Source organism: Polyergus mexicanus, unplaced genomic scaffold (genome assembly GCF_030449975.1).
Source record: "Polyergus mexicanus isolate NDT 795.1 unplaced genomic scaffold, iyPolMexi1.0 SCAF_7, whole genome shotgun sequence".
Lineage (NCBI taxonomy): Eukaryota > Metazoa > Arthropoda > Insecta > Hymenoptera > Formicidae > Polyergus > Polyergus mexicanus.
In genome coordinates this window covers 4,070,631-4,097,903 of record NW_027223327.1, presented here as the reverse complement: position 1 = coordinate 4,097,903, position 27,273 = coordinate 4,070,631, and the positions used below count along the sequence as shown (strand labels likewise).

The 27,273-nt window shown below is 41.6% G+C and overlaps 1 protein-coding gene across 1 annotated transcript in view; it reads left to right on the top strand.

Moving 5' to 3' along the window:
* The window catches only part of LOC138934883 (fat-like cadherin-related tumor suppressor homolog), a 114,110-nt gene that overhangs the window by 65,326 nt on the left and 21,511 nt on the right, over positions 1-27,273 (top strand). The window contains exon 2 of the mRNA XM_070299032.1: positions 26,037-26,960. Coding sequence (XP_070155133.1) covers positions 26,179-26,960 — 782 coding nt within the window. The 5' untranslated portion in view covers positions 26,037-26,178. The remainder of the gene's footprint in view (positions 1-26,036; positions 26,961-27,273) is intronic.

Below are 27,273 nucleotides of genomic sequence, written 5' to 3'. Positions count from 1 at the left end.
TGAATGAACGCAAGTACTAGTCTAATATAGTGACAAATATATAGAGTTTTTCTTACATTGCTACATTCGAGATTTCTGTTGTTTGCGCCAAACGGAGACGTCGAATGTTTTTCGAGATGCGAAATAAGATGGATTTTTGTCTATCGATGTTTGTTGCGAGAATGTATATACTCATTGCACCATACAGCCGAACTATTTAATTTAATTTAATTTTAACTTTTAATTTAAATCTTTTAGAATTAGGCAAATATTTATTTTTACGAAAAATAATTAAATAATAAGAAATAAATTTTATGCGGTTTATTTCGCCTTTATTTCATTATGTTTATTTGGTTTTTTTCATTACTTTATACCTATAATTTATGAGTTATTTTCTTTTTTCGCCTAATTCAATGAACCATTGCTAATCCAAAATACATTTTTAAAAATATATATTGTTAGATAATTAATCTACAATATTTCTAACTAATTAGCATTACGCTAATGGCGGCGTTTGCTCATAATATTCATCAATCGCATTCGAGTGAATAAATAACGTAGATAAAATTTGCATCTCCCTCGATTATTTTTGATTAAAGACGAATAAGAAATCTATTAGACGACGGAACGCTTTCGAAAACAAAGGTGAGATATCGTTTTGGGATTTGTCCAGAAATGTGTTCCAGATATATCTCTCTAAAGGTATATTCCATTGGGCCTATTGCTACGCCATCGTAATACAACGTGATTGCAGGCGGTCGATGACCACTGTAGTGGCCGGTGCCCATTTGCGCGACAAGATCGACGGAGATCCATGATAGTGTACTGTTCGGTGTCGCACGAACGCACGCGCACACACGCGTGTGGGTGTTGTCGTCGCTATGCGGAGAGAAAGTGGTGCGCCGTTAATTTATGTAATGCTGATTTATGCCTATATCCTCCTTTTTCATCGGTCGCGTCGCGCACTCGTCGTTGCATCGCGCGTTGCATTGTGTCTGGCCATCGTCGTCATTCCGGAATTAATACGCCGAATCGCGAAAGCAATAATACGAATGGTCGTAAACGAGAATCGAGATCGCCGCGATAAAATTGTCCGTGCAATCGTGTACACGTTTGAATTATCTGCGCGCCCTGTGTAAAAACGAAGCTCGTTAATTGCGAAACGCTGTTGTAGAGTACAATGGTAAATGAAATTTTATTTATCTCGAGGGAGCTGATGTAAAAAGGATGCGCGCGACTCTCTCGAAAGGCTTAGATTCAGTTTGTGGAATTGGGAGTAGATTTTCGAACATGTATTACTTTTGTATGACGTGACTTTAGAACCGCGGATTATAAAAGTAATATGTAAATTCGATGAGAAATATTATATTCTTATATCGCAAAATTATTGAATTGAGAATATCATCGCGTTGTAGATGCATTACATATTATTACACGATTGGAGTAGAGAAAATTTTTTCGATATTTTATTCTTGTTACAATCTTTGGATATTGATTTCCATACACCTACACGCATACGTACGTATGTATGCGTATGATGTATTATGTATTTTTTATCCTCTTCTATTTCTCTTTCTTTCTATATCGGCGTAACTCACGGAAATGTTTGCAACAACAGTGCGAAGAATTCCTATCGTGAGGAAGTGCGTTTCCACTCGTGCACGAAACATATCGAAATCTGGCCGTAACTCGACGATCCAGGTGTAATTATGGGAATTCGCATCCTCGTAATGTTACATCCTCGCGCGCTGCACCTGCCGTGCTAGTCTTGCTGGTTCTCTCCCAACCGCATTGCCATTCTTCTTCTTCTTCTTCTTCCTCCTCCTCTTCCTCTTCTCTCTTTGGCCTCGTTCCTTCTCCGATACGCTTCTTCTCCTCTCGCATTCTCTCTTTCTCTCGAGAGCTTACCTTCTATCTTCCCTTACCCTTCCCGCGCTCGTCCTTGGTCACTGCCTGCTGTTCGGACCCCTCTTTACTCCCTTTCTCCTCGTCCTCGAGGCAATGCACCTCCGAAGAACGTTGACCTTTCGTCTCTACGACTCTCTTCGTGTTCTGCGGCCGAGTAGGCAGGAGGCCCTTACCCATCCCTTCCTCGTCCCGCGCTGTCTATCGCTGTCTTGTTCGTTTTGTTCTTCTACTTCTATTTCTTCCTCTTCTTACGCCGCCAGGAATAAACCAACCTCGACGCGTATTCTCTCGCTTGCGGTCATCGATGAAGCATCTTGATAAGCCGCACTGAGAAATTAATTGGCGGCCCTTGAAAGAGCGAGCATGTACACCCTCTTGGAAAAGATACGCTAGGACAAATCAGCGAAATCTGAATGTAGGATAGGATTATCAGAAGAAATTTCCACGATCCATAATCTTTGATATGATTTATTTTAATATTTAATATTTTTTTTAATCGTTTAATACAATATATATTAAATTTATTTGGATATAACGGGGGAATGTAAAAGTATCTTATACATATTATACGAAGCGTGAGAGAACGAATAGCGATGTGTACATGAATCAGCTGTTATAAATCAAGTTACCTCATAGGAAAATCATTCGTTGATATCATCGGATTATTGTGCTCGCTTGCACGAGATTTCGCAAGAGTTTGTTTCGCAAATGGATAATGTCTCGTGTATGAGAGAGAGAGAAGAGGATGTTAGTACATTCGTATTCAAAACGAATAGGGAAGAGGGGAGTTTTCGTGAAGCTTTGTGATTGGAGCCGCCGGCGCCGGGCCGAACCGGAACGACTCATGGTTGACTAATTGCAATTAAAGCTCTTCTTGGAAATGGTAGGAGGAGAACAACTAGAAGGTGGAGACCGAAGACAATCGTCATTCGCGCGCTCGTTATCTCGAAATGCCTGAATCGAGCGGCTGACATTAGGGCTCCCTCCCGCAGAGGGAAGAGGCAAGAGGATGGGAATTACCGAAAGACAGTCGGCCTGATATGACGTTAAAGTCTCCATTATTCTTCGAGGCGCATTAAGGCGCGAGAATAAAATTGGGTCAAATAGTGATGAACCTCGTCGGACTACGCGAACGACCGATGCGCGCGAGAGTAGAGGGGGCCCCGTTGAAAAGGCGCTCGGATTCGCAGTCTAGTGCCAATGAGTACAATGCATAGAAGACAGGTCGTGTATCCGACTACGCGGAAGTATCAGTTTTCAAGTACGTGTGTATCACGGAGTTGTGAATGCGAGGCTAAAAGTTTGCCGGACGCGAAGCCTGGAGAAACGTTAGAGGTGCGAGATTGACGATGACGAGGCGCGAAGCAAAAATATTATTTATTTAAATAAACCGCTGAGAGATATAATATTATATAGGATATAATATGAGGGCAGATAATTATATTCGATAAGATATAATTATAGAGTATAATTTAAAAAAAAAAAAAAAAATCAGATTTTTCGATCGCATAGTGTCACCGTGTAATAACGTTAAATTATTATGCAGATTAATTGGATTGTCAAGGTTTTATCAAATTATGTCACTATATTTTTGTTTTTATTTTTACTTCTGTATTAGCAAGGAGAATATTGTGCTTTTTATTGCTGCATTATTTTGCGATATTTCGACCACGTTTCTTTCTCTGCTCGAAAATGTGAATATTCATCAATTCTCTCATACACGCGCACGGAGAAAGAATTTTACGCGCAGACATATTGATAAGCCGCTGCGAGATTTACGCCAATGGAAATAAATATATTTCGCTCGCCAGCTTAAAGTCCTTTCTTCGGATAAAAGCGCGATTCGTGTTCCGTTGCTCGATAAAACTGTATTTCCTATTGAATAACGGTGAGAAATTTCCACGAGTTTTTCACGCATGTTCCTTCTTCCATCTACAATCGGACGGGGGAACGTACAAAGCGCCGAAACAGAAAGTACGTTTTTCACGATGCTCGAAGATTTTGCGATGGAATCGTCGATGGAAGCACTATTCACACCTTTCTAGCATCATACTTGTACGCATCGTAGCTTTTGCAGAGTATTCTCGAATTTCTCAGGAAAGTGTCTGTTAAATTCGCGAACGTCAAATCGATGTATTTTGCCATCTCGCGAGAAATCGCATCGATCGTAAAAATACTAAATCTTGTTACTAGATACATCGTTAAACGTCATCAGCTGATTCTCAACGATAATAAGCGAGACAACCCGTGATTAAGCGGTTGAAGCTCAAAGAGAATTAACTTTTTTTCCGCACGTCAGAAATCTCTCTTCTCGCGGCATCGCGTCCGTCGGCGAGGCCTCTTCTTCGCGGCGCGGACAAAAATCTCGTCTTAGTCTCGGTTGGTAATTACCAGCGGCGGAACGCGAGAATGCGCTTTGTATCGTGGAGAAAGGGCTCGAGTTTCGAACGACAACGGAGATAATGCGACGAGAAGGACGAATCCTCGCCGGGGTGCGACGCCGGGGTTTCTTTTCCGCAGTAACCGCGTCGCTTCGCGAAACAGAGAAAGAGAGATCGGTATGTGTGGTGTACCTACGTCCGGTCGAGATTCCGGGCGCGCTGAACGAAACGGGGCAAAAAGAGCGGAGAGAAAAACTATAACCCGGCGGCGCGCGCTTGGCACGGAACCGTCGTGATAATGAGATTTATGACATAAACCGAAAACGTGGTCGCGATTACCCCGGATAACCCAGCCAGTCCGTACGACCGTCGTCGTCATCGTCCTATCCTCCTTTTCCTCCTCCTATACATTCGGCGAAAGGTCAGGGAGATGATTTCGATTCTACGAAAGATAGGAACCGAGCGCGTGACGCGAACCCGGCGGATGATTCCGAGGATAATAGGCGGGACGCGAGAACGCGCGAGCGTTTTAACAATGGAACGTGAAAGAATTCACGCGGTACATTTCAATTTTATTAGCACGACGACATTATTCTTGTCCGATCGAGCGAGTGGCGTGGCGTGTCGCGTCGTCTCTTACGGCGATGGTATTCCTTTTCTCTCGGCAATCCAACGCGAAGTTTCCACCTAATTATCTATCCGTCTATCTTCTTTATCTCCCCGATCGTTTCCATCACCCGAGACACGTATACAAGTCTCAGCCTCTCGGTTCTATTGTCCGCGGTCTATAGCGGCGCGCGATAACTCACGAGACGCGTACGGTGCGCTATGCTCGTGAAGAGAATAAAAGACTCGCGGGTATGTCGAAGCTAGGTTGGTATTTATACCCGTAGGGCGCTTCCCTTCGGGAGGAGCGATCAGAGTTGACGTTTCGTTGCGCGAGGTATCGATTTCAACGATTGCGCGAAGCCAACGTCTCTGATATCTAACCGATGTTAAAATCTCGTTTCTCTTGGAAACGATACGTACTCGAATGTTTTTCGCTTCCACCAAAGTTCCAGAGTTCAACGTCTACGTATACGTGATTTCCTTTACGAATTGCCAACGCGACGCCGACGTGGATTATTCGCAGTCAGGTGATATATAAAAGAGTTTTACTTCGATTCTCTCGTTTTTGCTCCGAGAATCCTTTTTTTTTATCCCGCGAACAAGATTACCGAGGAAGAATATTATCGGACCGTTTAATCTGCTGCCGACTTTGCGCCAATTCACTCGCTTTTGAATCGATCAGAGATGTGACGCGACGGCTGCGAAAAAGTCGAGAGCTTTCCTTTGCAAGTTTCTAAATCCGACAAAATCTACGCGATTGAAAAATTTTATCTCTTCCAGACAGCAGAATCTCTGCGATAAAACGTAAGAAATAATCTAACGTATCGAAATAAAAATATTCGGCGGAATATAAGCGAGACGAAGAACAATCTGTTGGTCTTATATTGGGAAAATATTTGCATAAACCGTGATTTCTCTGGCGTTTCAGTAACGCCTACGTGATTCGATATTAAAATGCGTAAGGACGATTAAATCTGATATAAAAGAATCCACGGCATCTGCCAATTTTGTGTCCCCCGAACGTCGACGAACAACGCGGCGTCGCTTCCCGACGTTAAAGTCCCAATCAAGATTGATTGCGCGAGATGAAACGGAATCTATTTCGCGTTCGACGAGAGATTACGGCAGCGGAGCGCCGGCTTGAATGCCAAATCGTCGTCGGTTGACATCCCGATAGAGGCTGAGGAATACTAACGAGGCTCCACGATCGTCTTCGGAGCTGCTCCTATTCGCGTGGCTCGTATTTTTCTCCCTTTTTTTCCCCCCGATCTTTCTGCAATCGCAGCCGCTTTTCGCTCCTTTCCCAGCATCCAGATTGTCGTCGCTATCTCTCGTCGTATAGTTCGGCGCTTAAGCCGGTTACGAAATTTCACCGGAGTGTCCGATCTTCCACGGATCACTTTGCCGATCGTCCGGCAGACAAAAGGATTTGCGCGCGCAATCATGTTCGGGATATCCTTCGTTATCCACCGTGGGATTCGGAAATTCTGGCGCTTTACACGATATGCAGGGACAAGATACAGAGACGTGGAAATGGATTCGATGTAATGGTGCAAAGAGACATGGGCGAAATATCGAGATTATTATTTCATTGTTATATGAAAAAATAAATTGATGATTAATTAAATAATTAACTAATGGAATAAAATTTATACAACATATAATATTATTGCGTATCCCAAAAGTAACACGCGCGATAATATCTTGTCTTTGATGGAAAAATGTGGAAACGTCGATACTTTATCGATGCTTTTATCGATACCTTTTAAGATTTTACATTGTGTGACGATATATTGGATTGGTAGAAAAACAATTTATATTTTAAAAATGGATATATTGTTCCGGGGGATATTGCGAAAGTCGGAAAAATCTTGCTGTGCCTCGAAAGAATGGCTAGATCTCGTTGCAAATGCATTTCCGAGTGTCAGGACTTTCCCTGACTCCCGTTGAACTTCTCGATAAAGCGAGTTTGCGGCGCAAAATATTTCAGATAATTGGAAACGTGCCGCGTGCGGTGCTGCAAATGTTTCACAGCTATTCTTTCACCTTTTTTTTTTTTTTCACGGCTCGAATTATTTTGTAGACGTTTTTTTACACAAACATTTTTTGCATTTTTCAAATATCCAAAATATAATAAAACCTGTGAATCGTGTTTGGCGAGATGACATTACCGGAATATTTATAATAATATTTATATTAATTCGTCCGAATGCGTATGATGTAGCTTTCGAATATCGATCAAATTCGAACAATGCAATCGTCTCTCAATTGCAGCGTGAAATTTAATAAATTTCAAAAAATAATGTAAAATACTGTCGCCATCGTGTTTCTCCTAATCTCTCTAAAAATGTACGAAAGATCTTTAGACGTTCTCAAGTACGAATTGTGAACGCGTTTAAAAACGCAATGTAGGTACAGTACGCTTACTGACTCTTCCCCCTTCCGCGCCCCCCCCCTTCCCCTTCCCTTTTCTCACGAGGGGTTAAGGTTCAGCGTCGCAACTCCGGTGCGCCGCGGGCGCGAGAGAAGTTTCTCGATTAATTAATCGCAACGGCGAACAACGTAAATTATCCGACATCATGGCGTTTGCAGACGTATCTTAGCGCATGAGTTGCAGTTACGACAGTGCAGTTGCAACAGCGCCGGGCTTAGTCGAGCGAGACCCCGAATGCGCGATGGCGCCGCGCTCGATCACACGCGGGAACTAATTCGAGGTGTCGGTTCGGCTCGCGTGAAAAACCACGCGCGATCGGGACGGTTTCGCATTATTCGACGTATTCTCCGCCGATAAATAACGCTCTCGCGCGTCGCTCGGTGCGTATATATATATGTATACCAGTACCGGTTGTGGCACGTCGGGATATTTACACGGCGGGTCGATTTATCGCGTCGCGCCCACCGCGCCTTCCCTTTTTTTTTTTTCTATGGCAAAAATTGAAATATATCTCCCCGCGAACCCGCCCGATTTTATTGTCCAATTTCTCGTCGAGTTGTTCATTCAGATCGCGATACAATCGAACCACGCATCGTTCTCGATCCGAGCAAACTCTTTTATTGTCTCCTGGATTTTTTAAATCGTCGGATGTTAAGGTTCTTGGGAATTTCTAGGGCTTCGCTTATGTTCGCAGATTCTTTACTCTTTCGCTTTATGCGCGACGAACGTTCGAGTCCGACATGTTCCTAGATCCTTTTATATTCTCTAGAGTCTCCTGATCCGCGATATATTCTACAGCTTCCTCTCGGGAGGATATGCTCTATCGAAATGTTTCGAAAATGTTCTGCTTGGTCAGACGAAGCAGACGCGTCCATAATTCTTACATAATCTCGCGGACGAGATAAAAGACGCAACGAAAATTTGAACTTGGTAGCGAATCGATATTATATGTATCGTATATTATCAGGTACGGATATGATTATTTTTTCGTAATTAAATTTCAATTTGATGATTGTAATCATGATTCGTCGGAATTATTCATCGTATCTTGTACAGTACAAAATCGATCGTTCTGTCGAACGCACAAAGCGAGTCGATACGATAAACGGAAAAAGAGCGTGTGCTTTCGATTTAATCAATACAATCTTTTCCTTCGACATCCGATGTTTGCGTATTATTTATCCGATGGAAATTAAAATCGCGGTCTGCAACTGCAAACGCACCATGACTGCTCGAAAACCGGAAAACGAAATAATGTTTCCCGTTTACCTCGCGGTCCATGTCTGTTCCTCCGAGAATTAATATTTGTGAGTCGTGTAAGCGAAATGAATTTCATGACGAATATGTACGAATTGTGGTATATATATTCGACAGCCCCGTACTTCATCGAATACGATTCCGCTTCAATGAGAAACGACCAATCGATCGGTACACATTTTCTGTTATCTCGCCGTGTTTTTTTTTTTTTTTTTTTTTACAATTTCTTTCGAAGAGAACGCGCGTACGCACGCGCCGATTAATTATCATAATGTTCGAGGCAAAAGACGTAGTCGTCGTGAAAAAGGAAACTATTGCCATTCTAATTTTAAACCTACTCTTACACACTCATAATCATAGATACTCGTGTTGATAATGTGCATCGCGATATGCATAATGATAACAGGTAGTTGCAATTTGCGCCCGCTTAACTGTCATTTCGCGCAATTATTTCTATATAGAAATGTCCGTAGAACATATTTAATCAAGCGCGACAGGAACACGTGTTAAGCCGATTTAGATCGTTGTGTCAATCATAATCCAATTTTCTGTAACTTGATAGAAAATTGTGTTTTCCTTTTTTTAGAAACTAAATATTTCTTTACATCGAATTTTTCCGTTTCTAAATTCGCTTACATTGAGCTGAAACTGTCAAATGTATTTATAGATGTATCGCATTTAGAGAACTACCTGACTTTCCGATATCGAAATATTGCTATTTATATGTTGGTGTGAATATAGTGAGCTACGTGAGAATGCATGTATAAGGCGTTACCTCATCTCATAAAACATCTTGTCGATTCAACGATATCTTTAGAATAATCGAGTCTTCGATACGTCATATTTCGATCGAGAAGCAAAGAATCCGACATTACGTTGTAACGTGGCACGAGGGGAAAGACGAGAGAGAGTCGCGCGCTTGAAATCGTCCGATAATTATGAAAACTCTGTTACTGGAAAATGCATCGTCGGCATTCATAATGGATTCTACACTGTCATGATGCGAAATGTAAATGCTCGGATGATCAATGGCGAACATTTACTTACGGTACGCAGCGGGCGTCCGCCGCTGCTGCCGCTGCCGCCGCCGCGAACAATAGCAGTGTCTAATAAACTACTCCGCATGCTTCGCCGTGTAACGCATACATTTCTCACGTCTGGATAGGTTCTCCCGAGGCCAGACCCTAACGAACGTTACAATATACGTGTAATATACGCGTTCGCAAATCGCGCGTTTCTACCGGAAATGCGGCGCTTGCGCCTGAGTCGCTCGTTGATGAGAACGCACTCTCAGAAAGGATTTCTGATAACGAGACAAAAAATATTCTTCACATATTTAATCGTATCGCAACCTTATGCGGTATAAAAATAAAACAATTTTAAAATTAAATCAATAATTCCTTTTCTTCTCTCTCGAATTAAATAAGATCGTCTTACTATCTTGAGACAAGAGTAACATGTACAAATCTAAGCTTATATATTCTTGCGTTTAGAATAACTTGATGTTAGATCGCGACAAATTTCCATCTTCCATTTAAGATTAAAATATTCCTTTTTCAATAATAAATATGATTGTCGCTATATCGATCCTATTTTATGATAGATCGAAGAGTAATAGCATTAGATCCGGAAATCTTTTCTGTGGGTGTGCTTTTTTCCGGCATGGTTAATACATTATAAACCCAACTGTTGCCTGATAGTTGCTAATTGTCATTTCAATGAAATTTTAGTGTAATTTTAGCTGTGCTTGAAGTATCGCTTAAATATATATCATACGTTTCTGCGTTTATCAGTTGTGCGATAATGCTGGGATATATGTTGCATTTGAATATTGCACTCTATATACGGTTATACAATATTATGCTTTGTTACGAGAATAATGAGTTTCTTATTTGGCTGTATAAACGCAATCTACGCGTTACGTTTATCGCGAAGCGCTCTCGATCGATCGTCGGTTCCGAGTTCCAGCGGAGCGAATGCTGGATGGATTTCCCTAAAACAATATCTTCATTCCCCGCTATGGGATTTCGATCATGCTTATGTCCGTCGACACAACGATGCAATGGATATATGTTTATTCGAGCGTAGCTTGATTTGCACGGCGACACACATTCGTCTGTCGAAGCTAAACACTTTACACTGTTTACACGGCCGGGAAACTACCTTTGTCGATTTAACGGCGTCGTATTTGTCTTACGATGTAATAAACGTTGTATCGGTTCTAACGTTATTTAGCATATCGATTCATGCAATTTGAGAAAAACATTTCAAACATTACAGAAGCATACAAAATAAACTTTCGAAATTTAATAGACATTTTAATTCGTACGACATTTGACGCATAAACGAGTGATATTTCGATCTCATTGTAAAAAAAAAAAAAAAAGAGTATAAATATATCCACAATGATATACGAAAAGTCATAAATATTACTCTTTGTTTTTTACTATATTGTATTATCCTTCTATAATATTTCTTGTATATAAAACTGTATTAATACTGAAAAATTGATAGTTGAATGTAAAAAGTTTTCATTAGCGCAATTCACAAAATTTTTTCAGACAATTTGCTTTTTACATCAATATTATCCATGAAATATTTTATATTATTTGATTTAGCTTTGAAATAACAATGTTTTGCGCATATCTACAATTCTTTTGATACAATCATTGATTCATCAGTAAGCCATTATGACTGGTTTTAGTTTGAACGTAATCAAAACGTCTGAACGATTAAATATCTCTAATGAACTGTCGATGTTATCTGTATCGTAACGTAATATATAAGCAACTTTCCACAGGTTCTTGTCGTTCGTTTGTCCATCGAGCGAGACGCATTAGTCTAACTCCTTCGCAACGCGGTTCTCAAACTTTGCTTTTAGCTCAGTTATGCTTCCATTGAATAAGTATTCTACTACGAGAAAATCCGGCACGCTTTCTAGTAACTTGTTGTAATTACATATAGTTAAGAGCTTGAAACAGCAAAGGTAGAACGGGGGAAAAAAAAAAAACCCACCGCGATAAAAAGTATAATATAATAATATATAAATAATTTTATAAATATTAATTCCGCATTATTTTACGCGCGTTAATATATAATAACGTATACGTAATTATCGAAGTTTATTAATCGAACAGTTATTATTACCGTCGACTATTTATAATTAAGCAGTGACTGTTTATTATATCATCAAATTCATTAATAATATATTTTACTTTCCCGGTTACGAAGCTTTCTGCGTTTAAATCTGAAGAGAATCGATATATAATAAATACTCGATGCAGTTAATTATGCAATGCAACGGGGTGACGTATTGTAATTAATGCAGGAAGTATTTCGTTCCGCGTGACTACATCGAAAGTCCTTAAGCTAACGAGCTGAGTTATACGAATATACCTTTGACTCCTCCATTTTTTCATGGCGAAATCTTTCCCTTCTTCTTCTTCCACTCGATCGATTCCGCGGACTTGGGAGCAAATTACTCTCGCGAGATTATTAATGGATTCGCCACTATCGCCACCGCCGTTGCTGACCGCGTATTTAGCAATTTCGATAAATATTCCCGTTGCTCTCTTCGGGTTTTCTTTCGCCTCCCCCCTCCCCCCCCCCTCCCCGGATTTTTGTCCCCTTAATGAGAAATCGACTGTCCATCTAACGAGATAGCCATCAGCAATTTGCGGGTCTTACGTTGACCTTTAATTGGACCACGCTACACCGACGGAATAACTATCGCGGTTGGAGGGCCTATTTCGTGTTAATGAAAGTTTCATCGATTTTGTTAGTCGCCCCATTTTATTGCCGAGGGAATATCAAATTGCCGCAAATTATGCACTCCGAGTGCACCTTGCGTTTATTTGATTCGGTACGTCTTGGTGATTCCATGATTTCACTTTATATAACTCTCTCTCTCTCTCTCTCTCTCTCTCTCTCTCTCTCTCTCTCTCTCTCCTCTCTTACGAAACCATCGTCGTCGACTGCCACTTGTAATTACGCGAAATTATATTCGGCCGTGATTTATTGAATTCAATATTAAAATTCTAAATTTGCACAAATTTACATATATACGAGATATTCAATTTGTTTCGGTTAGTTCATCGGTCTAAAGTATCAGACAGTTTTAAAATCCCCCAGGATCTTTAATAAGCGGTGTGTTATCGATTTTTAATTATAACGTCAAATATAATACTTTGAAATAATTGAAGATCATTTATTGTCCATTAATAACGAAGTTGACTGACACGCAGAAATTTTTAATTACCTCGATCTGTGCACGTGACGTTGAAATTAGAGCGTCGACTTTATTATTAAAAAAATATAACATTATAGATTGAAATCTCGCTACGCTTTTAATGAAATAATCAATAATACATACGGTAAAATTTAATAATATGAAGAAAAAGAAAATCAATAGAATTCCCTGCAAATTTACGTTGAATTCAAATAGTACTTCGGCAGTCAGAGGTATGGTCGTAAAGAGAGAGGGGCTGAGTATGATTAAATATGGACCCCGGGTCACCTCGATTCATTTTGGAGGGGCTACTGCTCCTGGCAGCAGCTTCTTCATTCAACGCGATTCAGCATGTATTGTGTATGGGGCTTAAACCGGTTAAATATTCAACGCACGTGCAGCTGCTGCCATTCGTGCGCTGCACGTATGCTGTTCGTCTTATCGTAGCTTCTTAAAAAAAAAAAAGAAAAAAAACCAATTTGTTCGATACTCGACGTCTGATGGTAGCAGCACGTCGTCCCCTCGCGAAATCCTTTTTCGCGGTCACGTTCGCGGTTCGTTGGTCCAAAATGTATGCCAAAACTGGCGCAAACCATCTAAAATCATCTCATCCCGAGGAAAAAGAATCATTTAGCAACCGGCGGGATATCGAACGTGTCTGAACGATGCGATCGATATTCAAATATTATATTCTTATAGTTGTGTCTTATCCGAAATTTTGCTACATTTTTACACAAACTTTTTTTTATGATGTCTGTTTATTAAGTTTTTCAGCTTTGTTTGTTATTAATTAATTATACATTTACAGAAAAATTTTATTTTTGAAAATACAATCGTTTTTGAAGAGAGAGAAAGGAGAGAGAAAAATATACATTTTATTTAAAAAAAAAAAATTGAATGTGGGACTCTCTCTCTCTTACGTTTAAAACAATGTTATACCTAGTTATTCAATATAACGCATAACGACATTTCAATCTCCGAATGGCATTCCCTATCGAATACTATTTATTTTACTGTACGCGAGGAGCGAAAAATTTGATTTGGTTATTTCCTCCTTTATTTCGTTTCGTTTTCGAAACACGCGGTAAGGTAGAATGAAACAAGCGGTTTGCCGCAAGTGTAGAACTCTCTTCTTTACATTCCAACGTCTGGCGCGTCAATCGAACACAAAGAGCCGAATGAACATTTGCGAGAGTGGCGTGTCAAGATCGATACGATTCGAGAGTCGATGAGTACGTGGATATTAAGAGCGGCTACCGCGTAAAACTCGTTTCTTTTCCTCTTTTATTTTTCTCGACGCGATAATTCAAGAGAGACGTTTGTTATATACAGATAACTCCGACGTTTCGCGCACGCGGACGAGCGGAACTCGCGCGCGAGGCCGCTCGATAAAAGGAGCTATTAACATAACAAGCCGCCGATTATGCACTTCCTAACCGAGTACGGGATTATCGAGGTCATCGTGATAAAAGGGAGAACCCACCCACTCTCAACCCTTTCTAGTCTGAAGTATCGGTTTGCCGTACGTGCGAGAGCTCGCACCTAAATGTAAATGCCGCGAGAGAAGGTGGCCGCGCGAACGTAAACCCTAATCTTCCCAAAGCCCTCCCCCGAAAGACGATACGCAGTTGGCGTAACGATCGGCTAAATCCGAAATGGCGTGACTAACGATCCGATTTGATATCGTGCGCTCTAACGCACACATTTGCACACTCTCTCTAAATTCACAGAAAATCAGAACCGGTCAGGGACTTGGAGGTACTCGTGCCGTTTCTCGATAGAATTCCGTGCCTAGCGAAGACTGGCGTAACTCCATCGCCCATTGCCAACTTTATCTCACAATTATAACTTTGCTTTAAACAGCAACACGCGCTTAGTCGACGATGTAGCCACTTTCAACGCCATAACACGGCCGCGCCATAAATATTCCTCGACAAAGAATTATGGTTGATGACTTTTAAAAGCGGTAAATCAGGGGTATGTTGACCGGACGTGAAAGCTTACCAAGTTTTCAATTCATGTTTTTAACCGTGTACTAATTATGAGATAATTCATGGAACTGAAAATATGAATTTTCATGAGGCGAACGCGCTTTCCAACGTACTCTAAAGATTCGGAAGAATTTTACGAAATTAGTCGATCGCTCTGAAACCGACCGAGCGAAGGCTTTTTTCATCCCCTGCACGTGATTCCACACACACGGTCCGTTTTTATATAACCGCAGCGACGACGAGTGCGGGTCAAAATATAAATCGAATGCATCGTTTGCTCTTCGACACGAGCACTTCGTGATCATCGATTAAATTCGCTTTATTGAAGAATAATTGCGAACGAGAATATTGGCTGTGTCAGGATTACAAATGGCCGCGGCGCGGATGAAATGCACGATCGGGGGGCGACCTCTCGACCTATTTCATCGACAAAAAAATGTTCTTTGAACGAATTTTTTTACCACAATTTAAAACATGCTTCCAACTATAATCATACAAACAATAAGCAATTTATTTGCGCATTATTATTCTCTGTCGTTGCGTTAAAAAAATGTCATTCGAATTGAAATGTCAGATTTAAGCACATGTCAAAATTGAAAGCGTTGTCATTCCGTGAAAATAGATTTTCCATTAATCACATTAAGTATTACATCGAGCATTGAAAGGAATTTTCTGTTTAATATAAAATGCATCGCTTTTTAATCGGATAATCCTTCGTAAATCTGACACAAATATGGTCCGATTGCATTTCTCTACGCTCTTTCTAAATTTATATAGGATCTAGGTCTGCCTATTTTCCCGCGTTACAGGGAAAGCTCTTTGTTGAATTAAGCCGTTTGCTTCTATTCTACATTTCCACGATTCTCATTATCCACGTGTTAGTTGCTCAAGTGTAACTAAAGAATGCTTTGTACGAAGCTAAGCTCTCTCGTACAAAAGACAATGACCGATAACGTTGTCTGTACTTTGCGTACGTCATCATAAATATTCACCTGCGCGTATCCCATTATAATTTTGCGCACGCATGTATACATCTCTTGTTCCGGCTAATTCCTTCCTAAGATAATACGCGATGATATGTCATAACGAATGTAATATCGAAGTCGTATCCGTTTATCGTTACTCGGCGCGCAATCTTGTCAAGCGAGTTTTATTACACCGGGGAAATATACGGCGGCGTGTTAAAACTCTGGCGAGTCGCAATGTATTGCCAATACGTGACGAGTGCACGTAATACAACTGCGTGAGTGCAATGAAATTGTGGTTAAAGCGAAAAAAAAAAGAAGAAAAATAAATAAAAAATCCTCTTGAGAATTTAACTTGAAACCTACTCGACATTTGTCAAAACTTGCGGGAGATTAAAGTAAAAAATAATTGTACTTCTAAAAAAATATGTCCTCTCTATTTTTTATTATCGCGAAGAGAACGAAGATCGCGAATAACGAAAGATCCGGGTTTGCGATCAGGTAGGATCCTTTATAAAAATAACGAAGACAGCGCTGACAGAGGTGAAGCGCGCGGACCGCAGGAATTTAATATCTCGTCGAGTCCGCTGTCTAACGTGCGCGTTACCTCCGCATCCCGAAAACCCACGCAGTGAATGAACGAGCAAGCTATCGTCGTCGTCAAATTTATATTTCATTCGGTGAAGAACCAACAGGTGCGCCTAGCTCGCGATTGCCGCCGCGACGAATACAGCGAGCGCGGGTCAGAAGAAACCGCTCGCGCGAACGCAACACGGCAATCATTATAAATAACTCTGGCTGCTCGACGTCGCGCCGGCACAATGGGAGTTTTATCGGAAGGAAAATGACGACGATAAATAACGCGGTAATAATAAAAATCTATATATGCGAGATGGGGTGTAGAAGAGGGAAAGGATCGGTCTAGAGCGAACAGCTGACCGTGTGCCATTTTCTACGAACGAAACGAATCGCCTAATACTGTGCACGCGAGCACGGACAATACGCCGCAGGACAGAGATCGAACTGTCCCACTGTGATATCGGGGACAATACTAAACGATCCGGCGAGATCCAATCGAGAAATCAGAAAGGAATCGCTGGACGCGCGCCGTTCGTCCCATGTCGAATTAGATCGCGGATCGGTCGGCTCGTAAAAGTACAAGAGGGACTACGTATGAGAGGAACGTGAGATGAACCTCTTTGATGTGTTTCGTTATCTAGAGTTGGTGGTGGTATTTGCTGGTACACGATGAGTCGGCAAATTTTTCTCCTCGTCTTCTCCTCCATAATACATGACCGCAGGAACTTTTGTGCACAACGAGTTTTACATTACAATTGAATTTCTATTCTATCGTACGAGTACTCGTATATAAGCTGAGGAATAATAAATAGTAAGAAAATTTGAGGGAATATTTCAATTTTAATGTACCATATGCGAAAAGATCTGAACTGGCAAACAAGAACTAATTTCAACAAGGTGCAACTTTGTGTGACGCTGGCTAAAAAAAATTAATATAAATTTTTTTCTAATTTTTTTTTTTTTATTTATTGAATCCTGCGTATCGAGAATTGATTAACGAGTTGTGGAAGCAACGCGAAAGGGGGGGAACTTCGATAAAAATCATAGATGAAAGCGCAACGGCAGCTTACTATTCGTGAAATGTCAGGTGAAAGTGTAATATTGTACAGAATAATAGAATGAGTTTCCGAGTGTCAGCACGTTTGTCGCGGATGCATTTATAATTTGCCACCGTAAAAAGAAAAATATTTCACGCAAACGTTCGATCATAGTTAAGTTTTCAAATCGAATTGCGACGAGATGCATTTCAAGATTGATTGCAAAAATACGTCGTCAATTTTCTGCAAATTGTACCAAAATAAACACCATGATTCGAAATGGATAACGCATGTTATCGCGCGACACGGAAATATACGGAAAATGAAATTAAGGTGAGAAATATTTATATCTTTATATGCGACATTAATATTTATAATAATGTGTAATGGAAGGAATTAAAATTATTTTTAGAATAATTTTTTCACTCATTAACATTAAATTAATTTGTATAATTTTTGCGATAAACCGCAATATTTTTTCAATGCCATGTACCATCTCGTTTTCATTTTAATTTCAATGACAGATAAGCCGGGTAGATTTTAGCTTCTGCCTCTGAGTCGTTGTTGAGAGTTACTTAATTTAGATAAACATTGGACATATGCTTCCCCCGAGTTTACTTTGAGTTTCATTTGTTAACGGTGCGAGAGCTCTTTAGTATCGCGCAAAGAAAACGAAAAAGAAGAATTCTGTGAAAATACACGTATACGAAGGCACACTGTTGACGGCTGCATGCACACTATCATATGTCGTTTTACACACAACGTTATCCTATTTTTCCATAGTCGTTTATACTCGGGTGAAGATAAAAATACGCGGCCACGTGTCTTTCGCAATCATTCCAGTGCACTCTGATACGATCGAGAGAGGCCTTGATAAAAACACGCGTGAGTTATATCTAGGTTCCCTTTGATACAGTCCATTCACTTGTCCACGGCAGCGATTTCCTTTCTTCATGATTATCTGGAACATGTTTTTCATCAAGGATGAAAAATCGAGGAAAATTATATATATATATTATATAGTATATAATATAATTTTCCCCGATTTTCCCGAACATGGCTCGCTCTCGCTTATTCGGCTTCTCTACGTCTTGTATCGGGGATAAGGGAAAGAACAACGTGCCCTGGACCCTGGAAATAAATCCATTACACGTCGTGGAATCCTGCGGCCTTTCGAATAGAAGAGCCGGACAAAGGCGGGCTGGCTCGGTTTTGTCCTTCCCGCTCAAGTATCGGACTCTTGATGGTACGTGGGTACCCACGCTCACTCGATGGTCTACCTCATTAAGATCACTCCTACACTCTATTAACGCCACAATATATGGTCGCGGCCTTTGTTAGTGAACTGGTTTCCGCTGCGCCACTAAATATGGTTCCGTCGCGCGATCTAAGGACCCGTAATTCCGATTCGTCCAGAATAATCGTTGCAGCGAGCTATATCTCGGGGGAATTATATCCGGCTGACGATGAGAGAGATGAGAAAGAGGAAAGGGGGAGAGGGGAGATTCTCGTTCCCCGCTAACGCTCGGATTCACCCATTCTATGAAGCTAACGAGTAATCACGACGACGATTACTCGCGGGATGAGAAACATATCGATCGTGAAGGAATCGGCGGGATTGGCCTTATCGGCGCGGGAAAGTTGACGAGTTAACAAATCGATTCAGCAAACCGGAAAGTCGACGAGAGGGCAAGCGAGGAGGTATAACGGGATCCGATGAAACGGAGTACCCGGTGTACCCAGCGCCGCCGTCTTCCCGGGTGTGTTGAGGATCGCGATCGCACGAAGGCACATAAATAGCGAGGCCACGCAACGTGACGTGTCGCACTCTAGCACGAGAGAGCCATATCTCGCCGGATTGATTTAATCGCCCAGCGTCCATTTGTCAAGGCCGACGTCCGAATGCGGGTGGGCCGTCGCGTCGGTCCCGCGGAGCTCGTTCTCCATTTCGCTGCGAGTAATCGGTCAATGCTCGTCCGATCGTCAGCGCGATTGTTCGCCATTCGCAGTTGGATCCAACGCGGAAAGATGAGACCGTATCGCGCGATCCTGCTTGCCAGCCAGGGGTGGAGAGAAGATGATTTCGGAAATATTCTATCCGCGCAGATGACAATAGTTGGAAATTTTCATCTGTCTCGAATTATCTTATTATTCGAGATAGATTTTAGATTGCGAATTTTTACAGAATTTTTATTAACTTTATAATAATATTTTAACACATTGTTATACTTTAATATTTTTAAGGTCTTTAATTCGTTTATTCTTTCTCTCAGCAGTATGTCACACACGGCTAATAACAAAGTCGTGAATATATATAAGTATAAGAGCATATATAATCGCCAACTCTCCGACATAGTTATATACGTAGATGGGTATTCCAAACGATTGTGGGCAAAGTTCCAAGTCCGTCGTTAAGCCGGGCTGATGTAAAAACAGACAAAAGTGTAGTGAGCTCGAAAAAAATTTACATTGCGATACGCGAAGGAGAGAAGTAAGAAAATCATGGCCGAGAATCGTATTTGCATTACTGGATTACGGCGTTCGAGGATGCCGGCAGTTAGAACGCCGCTTTCGTCGCTTTTTGTCGACGTACGCTCTCTCTCTCTCTCTCTCTCTCTCTCTCTCTCTGGACGTTTTCTCCTTTTTCTTCACTCTGTCTCGCTCTCGGAGAAATGGTATAGTAATGATGGCGCGATTCTCGTCTCCTTCGCTTACCTTCGCCTACCTTCCTTTTACCCGGACCTTAAAGCCGCACTGCAACGTTTTGTTGCATTCGCATGAGCGCCTCGGTGTCAGTGGATGCATCTCAGCATCCACGGCGGCAACGGTCGCCGCATCTCGCCAAAGTGGCTTCGCTAGTTCTTCATTTGTGTACTCAACAACCCGTCTGCATTACACGATTCGCAGGTGTGTGCATTTTCCGCGGTACAGCGGAGCGAGGGACGGGAATAATATATTTTCAGATCGGCGTGCAAGGAGAAACACGGAAACCCACTTTCGCGGGAAAAAATCACATACGGACAGATCGGAATACATTGCGCATAATTTCTGTCACTGCAGCATCCCTTATACGCGCTCGAAGGATCTTCGCTTTAACGTAAATTCCGGGCTATCTAAATAATTTTCGTTTCTCCTTTATGTTTCAACAGTTCGCGATATATAATGCGAAAAGGAGGGGGGGGGGGGAATCACCGAGCGGAGTGTTAATTAACGAATCCTGTCGGCGAGTAAATTACAAAATGATAATCAGCCAGCGCCATATCGGCGCGCTTTACTCTTGACGAATCCGCATTTTTTTTTCTTTTTTTTCCCTCGAACACGATCGTCAGTCGGCGCTGATCACGTGGCGCCAACGTGATTGCCGGCGCGTTACGGTATTCTCTCTTATCGAAGACACGCGTTCTCTCCGTGTTCTATGCAATTACGTGGCGAAGCACGACGTTATTAGCGTAAGCACAACGTCGGAAGTATTATATCGCGCCTTAGACCGCGGCACAATTTCAGTTCACCGAGTTGGAAAAGAGAGAGAGAGAGAGGGAGAATAGAAATAATGCCCGAAGGCACGTTCGTACCCTCGTTCCACGGTTCCGTCGTGTATTCGACATTGTCAAACTTTGTACATTAGACGACGCGAGTACGTCGGAGTGTAACGCGATCCTCTTCCAGACTTGGCGCGCGACAAAGCGCAAGAAATCCCATCTACGTAACGGCACGACGTGCAATAAACGGCTTAGAGAAAGTTCGATCTTTTTAGCAATACTCCATCGCGCGGGACCCTCGACCACGAACGACTCTGCCGAGAAACTTGGTCGCTCTTGATCGAGGAAACGGTCTCTTGCGAGCGCGTTACGCCGATACAAAGTATAAGGTAAAACGAGCCGAGGGAAACGACGCGCTCTACAAATTGTCGGAAGATAAGTGTCGCTGAAACTCGCGCAGATAATTCCGTTAGAGAACGAAACGTCGATGTTTTACGAAGCAATAATATGTATTTCTTACCAAGATTCCTATACTTTGAAATATGCGAATAACGGTTTTTTTTTTTTTTTTTTTTTTTTTATTTGTACATTGCGTTGTTGAGAATTTAAACTCAGAAAAGTTTATAGTGTCACTGGGGATAAATATATTTATTCTATATATTGTTTCTATGTATTTACGAATTATATTCTCAATTGCGGAAACATCAATATGCACCGATAATATAATGTCCTTCATTTTACAATTTTTTGATTTTCTAATTTTTTTATATAACTTTTCGATAAAAGAGAATTATTCCAAACTTTGAAAAAAAAAAAAACAGCAGAAATGCTCGGAATATTCTCCACATTAATCCATCGAGAAACTTTATTACTGACGTGTATTTTAAGATACTCTTAAATAGATATCTCAGACAGGGCGTGTTGGTAAGCACGGCTCGTTTTTTCTTAGAGATAAGAAAAGATCTGTTCTGGCGTGCTTTTAAGAGGCGGAGCATCTGCAAGAAATAAAATTGGCAAGAAATGCAAGATATTGATATAATGCGAGTTAGCTGAATAAATGATCGATCTGAGAAAGAGAGAGAGTGAGAGTGTGTGAGAGAGAAGCAATTGATAATAATATATAAATATACTATTTTGACACAATTTTTAAAAAAATTTTTAATCTAACTTTTGAATAAAAGTTTTCCGGGATGTCTTAAATGATAACCAAGCATAAATCTTCAGCTTACTCATTCTCTGCTATAAGAATTATTTTTCTTCTGAAATAATTAACTGAAATGATAAAATTTATTTATCAATAAAGCGTGTACTTGAAATATCATTGCAAGTTTTTCAAGTATCATTACAGCAAATAGATGGACATGTTCTTTTGCTGCATCGAGGAGGGATTAAAAGCCAACGGTACGAATTCAGAGCGATTACGTTGCGCTCAAAGGAACGGAGAACCGTAGACGTTAATCGGATTTGTCTCTTTGTTTCCTCCTTTTTGTAAAGGAATCGAGAATACAGGCGTATGTTAGCATCGCGAATACGGTTAACGGAATAACAATACTGTCGAATATTCGACGTTGCACAAGCATCGAATGATGCTCTTTTCCAATTCGAGGTCGAGATGAGGCAGCGAGGGTTGCGCGTTTGTTCCGTAAACTGATAAACGTCGTTACAAACATCGACGAGAGTACGACACGTTAGGGGGTTCGAGCCTGAAAATTAATTCCACCTCCCATACTCACCTGTTTCGCGCGCAATTCGCCATCGTTTGTCCTTCAAAACGAACGCGGACGATCGCTCCTGCATTGACATACGCAATGTCACACGTGTTGTTTCAGCTCGTCGTTCGCACAGCCGCGCGCGATTCCCGCATTTTTTCGCCGACAGTGTCGAAACGAACATACACACGTTCGTACGTATGGAAAAATATCGCGGAAATATTGTCGAACGATTCGAACCGCGCGATTCCCCCCCCCCGTCCCCCCTCCGTCGCTATCCGTCTCGATCGTTTTTAAATTCTCCCGGTCTTCGCTCACCATCCTTCTTGCGAAGCTGCCTCTCAATTTTCTGCGCGCGGCATCGCGATTCACGCTCGATTTAACTGGCAAAACAAGTTTCTATACGCGAGCATTGTCGCGATCGCCGAACGATACAAGACCCGCCCTCGGGGGGGGCTTGAAAAATCATCCGTCCATCCGTTTTCTTAGCTTTTCGTTGGAGAGCACAAAGCTGTCCAAATCTCATGGAGAAAAAAAAAGAGGGAGGGAGAGAGAGAGAGAAAGGAAGAGGTAAAAAACAAAGCACGTAATTTCGCTCAAATGTTTTTGCGCTGCTCTGTCAAAGGATCCGCGCTATACGGTTCGTTGTTTCTACAATTGAACGCCGCCGGCTTTGGCCTCTTTGAAAGACAAGAAGCCAACAGAGGTCTTTCGAAAAACCGTCGAGTACAATCTTAGATGATGTCCGTCGTTGTTCTCGATATCCGCATAATCCTGCTTTGTCGCTATAAGTCGTATATTTGCTAGCTAGACGAGCGTTTTTCGCGAGTGGCGTCGAAACTTTGAGGAAGAAATCACGGAAGAAATTGAACATCTCCTACATTTCGATCTATTTTCTATTCGTCTATCCCCCGCCGATCGTGAATTTAAGCGGATGCGAAAGAAACGTGATTTTATTTACGTATGCGATGCGGAGTCGCGTAGAGTCTTTCTATATAACCGGCGTCGTATGCAAATACATTTGGAAAGATTGCAGCGGGATTTTCCTCTGGACTTGACCGTATGATACAGCGGAGGATAAATCCGAGGAAAATGTATTCCGCGGTCGTCGTCGTGCTTGCTGCTGAAGATCATATTTGATACAACAGTGGCTAGTAAACATTGTCACGCTAACGTGGAAATATATCGTCGAGCGTATTGATGAACATTTCCGTGTTTGCGTTAAATGTTATCGGCAAACCTGTGAAATTAAATTAATTTTTAATTCGAAAATAGAATTATAAAGCCATTTTTTTACGTGAAAAAAAAAAAAAATCCTCCAAAATACTTTTTGATTTTTATAAACTGTATTAACATCTTTTTTCTTTTGAAAAATTTTTTGCATTGTTTGAAATATTAAATTCGACTTTAAGCGATCTGCGGGTAATAGACGGGGTAGATTCTTCAGCAGTTTTCCATTCGCCCGTAAAAGGGAAACGAGACATCTCATTAACGTATACCGAGATTGGAAATACGAGGGGATGTCAACCGGTCGGCAACATTTCAAGACGCGATAGCGATATAACGCGAATGTTGAGAAGGCGCCAACCTGGCGCGCGGACTCGCTCTCGCTCGCTCCTCTCGTTCTTTCTTTTTCACTTACACTTACCTGTGCATGCGCGCGTTCCGTAGATACATTATTGCAGACGGGGAATTGCGATGGAAGGAGAAAAACTCGAGTGCTTTTTATTTTACGTCGATTACGAATCAGCGACTGTGTAATTGGCGTCGAGTACGCGCGAACGAGCGTTTCTCGCGAGCGAGCGATTCGCCGAGACACGCGTACGCTTGGTGTTCCACGTTCCAGACGCTTTTAAAGCTCAATCTTCTTTCAGTTTATTATTAAAGATGCTTCCTTTAATAATTATCGCGTCGCTTTACGAGCGAAATGACTTTGAATGGACGCGGAAAACAATTTCGTCTCCACAGTCACGGACAATGAGGAGGCAATCCCAGGCTATCGTTTTATCTCTGAGAGATAATTATGCGACCGTCAAAGCGATTCTTATACCACGATTATATTCCATTTTTATTCTGATTATTATCATCATCCTATTCCTCGAAAACTGATGGCAAATAATTCGAAATTAATTATTTACAACGTTTTTATTCGCGAACATCTCGAAATGGTTTTAACAATGGAGAGCTAACCGTGTTATTTATTCGGCGGACGCGCTTTCATTGACGTAATGGTATCGTTTCTATTCCAACGTTGGGATATCGTATCGATATCGAGCTGTCAAATGTGCCGTGAGGATATATCGACTCGTGCAAACGCGACCGGAGGCATCGCTGGTCAAGATTAGAGAGAATTCGAGTGGAGGATACTAGGAAGATAGGCAAAATCCTGGCACCCGTATCGTATTTCGCCTATATCCTGACACGCGAGCCGCTGATATTGTAACTTTGATTCTGAAACTGTCAGGCGGGGGAGAGGAGGGGATGATGTTGCGTTAGCTAAATTCATGAGAAACCATCGATACATTGGTTTTGATGTATTTTTACAGAAATAATATTTTTTTGTATCGAAATTTCGTTTCTTATTTACTTTTTATCGTCTCACTGTTAAATAAAATAAAATAAAATAATATATTTAAAGATTAATATAAAAAAGTATTATTATACAATAGAACAATGTATTACCTACTACGTCATATATTTTAAATTATAAAACTTTCTTATAAATTATTATAAATATATTTATACATTTCGTACATTGCTAACAGAGAGATTATATGCCACAATATTTTCTATTATTTTCTTCTATTATTTTTTTCTCTCTCTCTCTCTCTCTCTCTCTCTCTCTTTGAAGACACATATAGAATCAGAATATTTTATATCTTATCTTTAAAGAGAATAGTCTTTAACCTGAATTTCTTATAAAAAGTGAATTCAATCGATTGCGCTGTAATGTTAATGGAATTTTAATTTGGATTTTGATATGTGAATATTCTACAGCGCTCCTCTACCATGCACAATCGCGTTTCATCGAAGCGACGTAACAACGTATAATTGCATTTGATTGCATTTTTACGTCCAACGAAATTGCGCGAAATGGACAATTGAGTCCATTTCAAGTTAAATGTCTCATCGATAAATAATTCGAGCGGACGATATTGATTTCGCTGGACATTCCGCGACATCTCATTCTCTTTCGATGATCTATCTGCCGTCTCGTGCTTATTCATCGATCGATAACGCACAATCGTAAAGGAGCTTCGTCGTCCCCCTGTCGTTCTCTTTCCCTTCGCTCGTTCCAACTAAACTTCCTCCGCTAAACCGTCTAGTCTTCGCGCTCGATCGGGTGGAAACCGTCGGTGGCTGTCGTCGAAGATAATCTTGGATCTTGCCGTTCGACACATGCTAAACTACCGCGGGCTTTTCTTCCTCCTCGGCTTAACTCGTCGCTTCGTCTAACTTCGGCGCTGTTTACTGTTTCAGGTGACTGCCGTTGATACGCGAAACGGGACCGGAAGTGCTCTCGTGCCTCTCGCGGTGGCCTCGTTCCGGCCTGACCCGGGGCAAATCGAGCGGAAGCGTTTGTCGACAGGCAACGACGATGAGCTAGCGACGAGACACCATCATGCGTAAGATGAAGCAGCGTGTGCTGCATGCCTGGCCATGGTTATGGCTGTGGTTGTTCGCGGCCACGGCCGGCTCTCCGTCTTCCGTGTCGACGACTTTTCTGCCGCCGCGCGGAGGCGGCGGCGATGGCGATGGCGGTGGCGGCGACGGGTCGATAAAGTTATCGATTAATACCGCGACGACCCCGCCGGATAATGCGAGTGTGGTGAATTCGGAAGCCGAGTTTCGTTTCACTCGACCCTCGTACAATGTCTCCATTCCCGAGAATTCCATCGGCAAGACGTACGTGGTGCCTAACGAGAGGATGGGCGTAAAGCTCGCGTCCGCCGACAGTGACGCGGATATCAAGTTTCGTATAGTGAGCGGTGATCGCGATAAGTTCTTCAAAGCGGAGGAGCGCACGATCGGCGATTTTTGCTTCCTCCTGATTCGGACTCGAACTGGTAACGTCGATGTGCTGAATCGCGAGCGTAAAGATCGATACGTGCTCGAGGTGCGTGCCACCTCGAGCGAACACGACGGTAAAAAGGGCGCGATCGCGGACGCGACGGTGGTGGTGACGATACTCGACACGAACGATCTCAATCCGCTCTTCTATCCGATCGAGTACGAGACCACCGTGACGGAGGACACGCCTTTGCATCGCGGTATACTCAGGGTAATCGCCGAGGATGCCGATCTTGGCAGAAACGGCGAGATTTATTATAGCTTCGCCGAGGAGACCGATCAATTCGCCGTTCATCCGGTCAGCGGCGTAATAACGCTCACGAGACCACTCAGGTTAGTGTTACAATGTATTGTATTTATTTACGTACGTATTTTATTATCCTTATCTCGGCTTTGTAGAAAGCAACGCGTATTGAAAATAGATAAGAAAATTATTTATATAAATTTATATAGCTTGGTGGAAATCGATAACCAAATTGATCAATCTGTATTATTATCCGTAATTCGAATATTATGATAATCTAGAAATCTAGATCTAGATATGTGGAGGAAAATTTAAATATAAGAATAGAGTAGTATACGAGAATAAAAATCAAGTCAACAATACATTATTTAACTTTTTTATTTAAATTTAAGTTCGAACTAT